The sequence below is a fragment of the Pteropus vampyrus genome, unplaced genomic scaffold, assembly GCF_000151845.1.
Source record: "Pteropus vampyrus isolate Shadow unplaced genomic scaffold, Pvam_2.0 Scaffold50, whole genome shotgun sequence".
NCBI classification, from domain to species: Eukaryota; Metazoa; Chordata; class Mammalia; order Chiroptera; family Pteropodidae; genus Pteropus; species Pteropus vampyrus.
In genome coordinates, this window is record NW_011888831.1 from 2127332 (window position 1) to 2133790 (window position 6459).

The following is a 6459-nucleotide window of genomic DNA, read 5'->3' on the forward strand; positions in this document are numbered from 1 at the left end:
AAAGCGATTTTGCGCACAATTTCTGGGAGTACCTGGATACCTAAAGTCCCCTTGGTCCCCAGTCGAGTCCAAAAAAAGGAGGAAACAGAAGCCCAAAAGGCTAAGGTGACTCAAGCTGCCACTTAATTATACTCTCAGGATTCGAATGAACTCCAATCTATCGACCCTATGGCCATTCCAGGATAAACAAGCCAAGGGCCGCTTTGCCTGATTCAAAGCCTAATTCTACTGCCTATTAGCTATGCAATGTACAAGCTACAACACCCTCTCAGTCCCTTGGTTTCTTTGTCTGGAGACGGGGATGATGAAAACAGAACCTTCCTCACTTGCCTGTCACCTTGTTACTGTTATAGTGGCATTTGCTACAATTATTTACAAGTGAGAGAAAAAGCACTGTGATGTGGCCCAAAGCCTGCAGTCCTGGGACACACCACTCTGCATCTCCAGTTCCTCCTGGACCCCGTTTTCAAAGTCATCACCAACCAGGGCTAAGGTAGGACACCGGAAGTCCAGGAGCTAGCTGCTCTCAAAGAACAGTCTTTAAGTTCAACAAGGCAAACCATCTCTCTCAGGCAGAGGAAGGACCAGTGACAAGAGGAGGATGGAGGGGATGGAGAGATTCAGATGCTGTGAAGCCAGCCTGGGAGAGGGGTGGGGCTGCTGCATGGGGGAGGCCTGACCTAATTTAGGTCCCACCCTCGGGGTAGTAGAAACAGTTGGTGACTACAGTAAAGGTGACAGTACAGGCCAAGGGAGGAAGCGGGGGAAGGCTGGGCTGGCCACGCTACAGAAGGGCTTTCTGGGAGTGTCCAGCCACAGGAACCTTCAAGCAGCCCTGGCTGAGAGTTCTGAAAAACTCCTCCTTCCCTGAAGCCGTGGGCTGGGCTGTCATTGGATTGCTTTCAGTTTTGTTTCTGCAAGAAACGAAACTTGACAAGAAGACTCTGGAGACCAGAGCATGGAGGGAGCCTTCAAGGTGTGCAGGAACTGGTAAGGAGCTGCTTCTCTAGTGGTGACCTGAGGTTCCCTAGTGAGAGGAGCAGACAGAATATGACAGTTTCTGAAATGAGGAGAAAAGGAAGGACAAGGTGGGTACTGTGGCTCCCTAGGCAGGGAAGGCTTAAACTCAGTAGATCTCTGAGATAATGGGTTAAGAAGTGGTTGGCATTACCGTACATCACTGAAACTTGCTCCTTCCACCTGCCCCCCAAGATAGGCTAGATTTTCTGGGATAGTCCTAAAGCCAAAAAGCCAGGCTAATTGTACCTGCTGGGCTACTCGTACTTATCAGACCTCGGGTCCTAATTCAGGGTTCTGATCATATGACCTTCACACCAGCCCAAGACTATTCCTCACTCATCTTGAGAAGGAGCTGTGGGGTGAGATAAGAGAGACTTAGCAAGGGTCAGGATTACACCTCTAACTCAGGGGAAACTGGCCATTGAAGGGCCTCGCTCTCAAAGCTCCCCACCTGTGGGAACCAGGGGACATCCTGCCCAGAGATCTTTGCTCCATTCATACCCTCCTGGCTCTCAGGTGTATGAACCAGCTCAGGAGAAAGAGCTGAGGGGACAGGACAAAGAGAACTGGGAAAGTGAAGCGAAAGCGCCTCCTTTCACTTCAGTCAGCTCTGCTGCGAGCAAGAGCTGATCAAAGAGAAAGGAGGCATTTCTCCGTGGTAAGGAGTGTTAAGAAATACCCTGCCCAGGAACCGGAAGACTCAGAAGCTTGTGTTCCTTGGGATCTCCAAGAAAGGACTCAGGGCCTCTCTGTGGGATACACAGGTGAGCCTGGAGGCAGGGGATGGGTGGATGGCTTCTCACTCTGAAACACAGAGATTCTGAAAGTTGGCACTGCCCTTACAGGCAGTGTGGGTATGCCAGAGCTGGGTGCCCAACCAGCTGTAGGCCAAGCAGAGGAACACTTGAAAACAAGACAAAATATTTGAAAGAATCTGATATTTGTAATTTCATCTTTTAAACAGCTCTACCGAGGTAAAATTGACATTAATTGCCTTTATGGTACATTTTTAAAGAGTACCCTTTGACACATGTGTATACCCATGAAACCATCACCACAATCAGGATAATGAGCCTATCTATCATGCTAAAAGTTTTCTAGTGCCCCTTTGTAATCTTTCTCTCCCACTTCTGCTAGCTGGGGCAATATAAGAGTGCTATAGAGTATCCTTACACTTATTTTATGGTTTTGCATTTCTGATATGGGATCAACATGGGGAAGGAAGATAGGTGGCATCATCATCACATTTTCAGTGCTTGAGGCCTCGAAAGATCTTAACCCAGCAACCCTGGATGTGAAATATGGCTCCGCATTTTATACCATGAAATAAGCCTGTTTTTCTTCTCACTTGATCCTGCAGCAAAAGAAGTGTGGCCTCTGCCCACTTGGTTCTCCATGAGGCCTACTGTCAGCTGTTTCTGGTCCGCTGCCCGGAGTGCAAGGAACCCGTCTTACAGGAGAAGATGGACGAGCACTGCAAGAATGGGCACCAGCAGGTGAGGCAGCCAAAGGAGGGAGGGAAGTGAGAGCCCTGGGAGGCGAGGCAGAGTCTGGTCCTTGCTGAAACAACTGGCTTGGTTGCCATGGGCAAGTCATTTAGCCTGGGCCCTCCTCTGTCAAGTGGACATGATAATTCTCATGCTAAACTGCCTTTCTCATACTAAACTGAGTCTACCCCTAGTTTTCTCATTCCCCACTCTTTCCCTACAGGCTTATGGGTTTGGCCGAGGCAAGGGGTCTGTTTCAGAAAAGGCTAAATGTTCTTTTGAGATTTGTGAAAAGGAGAAGCAGGAAAGAGATGCTCTAGAAGGCAGTCATGGTCAAGATCAGTCTAAGGCTGACTTTTTTTTCCTACGCTTTCATGTCAATCCCTTCTTGGGCCCCTCGTTTATCTTTCTGGAGATCCTCAAGCTCAGACATCTGTTTCAACTCAAAGGGTCTTTCAAATACTTCTTGAACACGAGGCTGGTACCACAGGGTGACTGAGGTAACCTCTAGGAGCTCACAGACCCAAACCTGCAACATGTGAGCCAAGGCAGACATTGAGGAAGGCCGCAGGTGTTGGTTGGGACCTGAGTTGCTCTCTCTGTGTTTAGGTCGGGTGTGCGATGTGCCAGCAGAGCATGCAGAAGCACTTGCTGGAGTCTCATGAGGTGAGAGTCGAGTGTGATTCATCCTTTACAGCCAAGCAGCCAACCTGGGAGGAGGGAAGGGGAAGGAGCCGCCAATAATATATTTCCACCTGACCTCTCACCTCGCCCAAGTAGGTTTGGCGAAGAGTGGCGAACTAGCTGACCATGGGGACATAGAGCCTCTTGTCCCCCCAGATGCTGGCCAGAAGAGCTTGCCATGGTCCATGAGCCCAAGAGAGCTCAAATTCTCTGAAGAGAGTCCCTATTCTGGCCCTTTCCATTTGCTTCCTTATTGGCTTCCATCCCCTAAGTAAACAAGCTCATATCCATCCCAACTGGGCTGCAGTGGCTACAGGCCCATCCCGCCTGCCTCTCTGCAGGCCACAGAATGCCAGGAGCGCCCTGTGGAGTGTCAGTTCTGTGAGTCGGCTGTGTGCCTCAGCATGCTGGAAATCCATGAGCACCACTGTGGCAACCGGACAGAGCTCTGCCCAGACTGTGGCCAGCTCATCATGCTCCCAATGCTGGCCAAGCACAGAGATGTGTGCCAGAGTGAGCAAGCCCAGCTCGAGAGAGGTGAGCAATGCAGGCTGAGGAGGAAAAGGGAAGCCTCAAGGAAAGGGAGCCTCTCCTGGGTGGGATGCAAGGAATGTAGGTGTTCAACAGGACAGATGACGTATGTGTATGACAGATGTGCAAGTCTCAAATTCATTTGGCCATTCTAGTTCTAGACCATGTACTAGAGAGGACTTCTTGTGTGTCTGCTATGGGCTTCAAACGGCTGGTCCTAGGAGACCAAGAGGCAGGACGTGGGGGCCTGGGAGCCACACAGATGGGTTCAGAGGCAACGGGGGCCCTACAAAATAGGAGGCTTCCTTGGAACTCCTCCAGTACAATCCCAGCCTGGCAGAGATCCACCTGTGTCCTCTTACAGATGAGAAATACATGCACAGAATAAATCAGGGGCTTGCTAGAGGCAAAAATAAAGCAGGACACCCAAGTTTCCCGACACCAAAGCTAGAGCTTTTTCTATCAGCAGCTGTACACCAAAGGAAATCAGCTGTAGCTCCTGACCTTTGGACTTACATGGTGGCTTCCTGGTATCTTTTCATGTTCTCTGGACCTAGTTACCTCTGTAAGAGGTGTATTGACAGAAGACACAAGCCTCAATATAACAGATCTTCTGTTTGACTTCACTGATTGTTTTATTAATATGGTAACATGTGAAGAGAGCCTGAAACCCCTTGGATGTGAATCTCTCCTAGTAAACAATCGATCCAAGGTCAAAACTGGCAAAGGAAAATCTGGAATGCTTGAGAGTCAAGTACATTTCCTTCATTCCAGAATGGCTGGGCTTTAGCACAATCTTACTTCAAAATAACTTCATCAACACAATACAGCTTCAACAAGACAACACAGCACAATACAATCAGCAAAGATACGTACCATAACACCTAGTTTGATCCCAGAGCTCAGAAACTTGGTGAAGTGAAAGAGCAGTCAGATTGAATGGGACTGGCATCTGTGGTAATGGCTCCTTTCTTCCCCTTAGAAACCAGTCCTTCTCCAGGGAAATGTTTCTTCATCATGGTCATGTGCTGCTTTGAGTGAACCTCTATGGCCATAAAGGAAATGATGTGGATTATTTGGCCAAATCTTGCCTATGGGTCCAAGGACACTATCAATGCAGGACACTCATGGCCAGGCAGGCTGAGGACAGTTCATACTTATGACTACAGGCCATGTATGCAGTTGTGGGACAGCTGGGCTATTATTGTCAAGGGCAATCATTTTTGGTGTTGTTTCTGTGTTTATTCAGGGAAGAGAATTTCAGCTTCTGAAAGAAATAGCTACTGTCATTATTGCAACAAAATGATCCCAGGAAATGAGTATTTACACCATGTGGTGAGTAGTAATTAGTCATTTTCTAATGTTGCTCATACTTGTCCATGTTCCAAAAAGTGTGGAATGAAAGGTAGATTCAATTTTACATAGCATGGATATTAGAGGGTCTTGTATTTATTTTTGCTTTGCTCAAACTGTGAATTGCTTTAGGCTAACTTATCGTATATAATTGGTCTCCATTTGTGCCAACTCTTCCAAGAATCTCCCTGACCAGACCAGCTATCCCTGATCACCTCTGAACATCAACCATCAGGGCCTGGACATTGTAATTTGGTCCCCAATAGAGTCTGCCTTATAATTTTCTGTATCTTGTCTATTAGACTGTGAGTTCCTTCGCAAAAGTGAATGACTTTCTTCATCTTCCCACAATAAAGCTGATCTCAGCGCTGGGTACCAAAGGAGAACTCTGTAGAGGTGCAATGACATGATTGGTTGGTTGATTTTGCCTAGGAACACGCACAGACTCTTCCCTCCATAGCTCTAAGCACCTTTTGGTGCTTCAGCTGTGTCGAGTCACTTCCCTTTTTTACAGGATGGAGCATTTTCCCTCTGGGAAAATTGACCAAGGCTTATCTCCAAGGAACTCATCTCCTTCTTGAACAGAGAGCTATTTTTCCTTTCTTAGCCCCTCAATTCAGAGAACTTTAAATATCAGAACTAAAGAAATCTTAGGACGATTTAGATCTTTTTGTTTATTGTAGTAAAATACACATAACATAAACTCATCATTAATATTTAATACATTCACAAGATCGTGCACCATCTCTTCCGTCTAGCTCCAGAACATTTTCACCGCCCCAAAGAGAAACCTGTACCCTTAAGTAGTCACTCCCTTCTTCTCCCTCTCTCCAGCCCCTGGCAACCACTAATCTGCTTTCTGTCTCTATGGATTTGGCTATTCTGGACTTTCCATATAAGGGGAATCATATAATATGTAGTCTTATGTGATTGGCTTTTCTTAGCATAATGTTTTCAAGGTGCATCCATATTGTAGCATGTATCAGTGCTTCATCCTTGTATGGCCTTTATGGTCATACTACCCTTTGTTTATCTATTCATCCATCGAAGGACATTTGGGTCATTTCCACCTTTCAGCTCCTTGCTTTTTGAAATGTAGGCTGTGGGCCAACAGCATCAGCAACACCTGGGAACTTGTTAGAAATACAGAATCTCAGGCCCTCCCCCTAGAAATGCCAAATCAGAATATGCAGTTTCACAACATCCATTGTGATTTGAGTTTGCGACGCATTGAACCTGGCCAAGTGCTTCTTAGCCTTAGCTGCACACTGAAATCTCCTGTGTTTTCCTTAATACTGATGCTTATCCTGTTACATAAGTGGTCCATGTCTTTCCTTTGAATCAGAAGATACTTGGTGAGCATCAAAGCAAGAGTGGAGCTGAC

General features: G+C 47.0%; 1 protein-coding gene across 6 annotated transcripts in view; it reads left to right on the forward strand.

The window, feature by feature from the left end:
- The first annotated feature begins 725 nt into the window (after positions 1-725).
- Positions 726-6459, forward strand: part of XAF1 (XIAP associated factor 1) — a 14321-nt gene continuing 8587 nt past the window's right edge. The window contains exons 1-6 of one of the 6 annotated variants that reach the window (XM_023530441.1): positions 906-990; positions 1537-1784; positions 2381-2516; positions 3117-3173; positions 3533-3728; positions 4972-5057. In XM_023530441.1, the coding sequence (XP_023386209.1) occupies positions 2484-2516; positions 3117-3173; positions 3533-3728; positions 4972-5057 (372 nt within the window). In that variant the 5' untranslated portion in view covers positions 906-990; positions 1537-1784; positions 2381-2483. Of the gene's footprint in view, positions 1089-1536; positions 1785-2380; positions 2517-3116; positions 3174-3532; positions 3729-4971; positions 5058-6459 lie in introns of all 6 variants that reach the window. The other 5 variants (XM_023530444.1, XM_023530442.1, XM_023530443.1 and 2 more) reach the window with 5 other exon arrangements.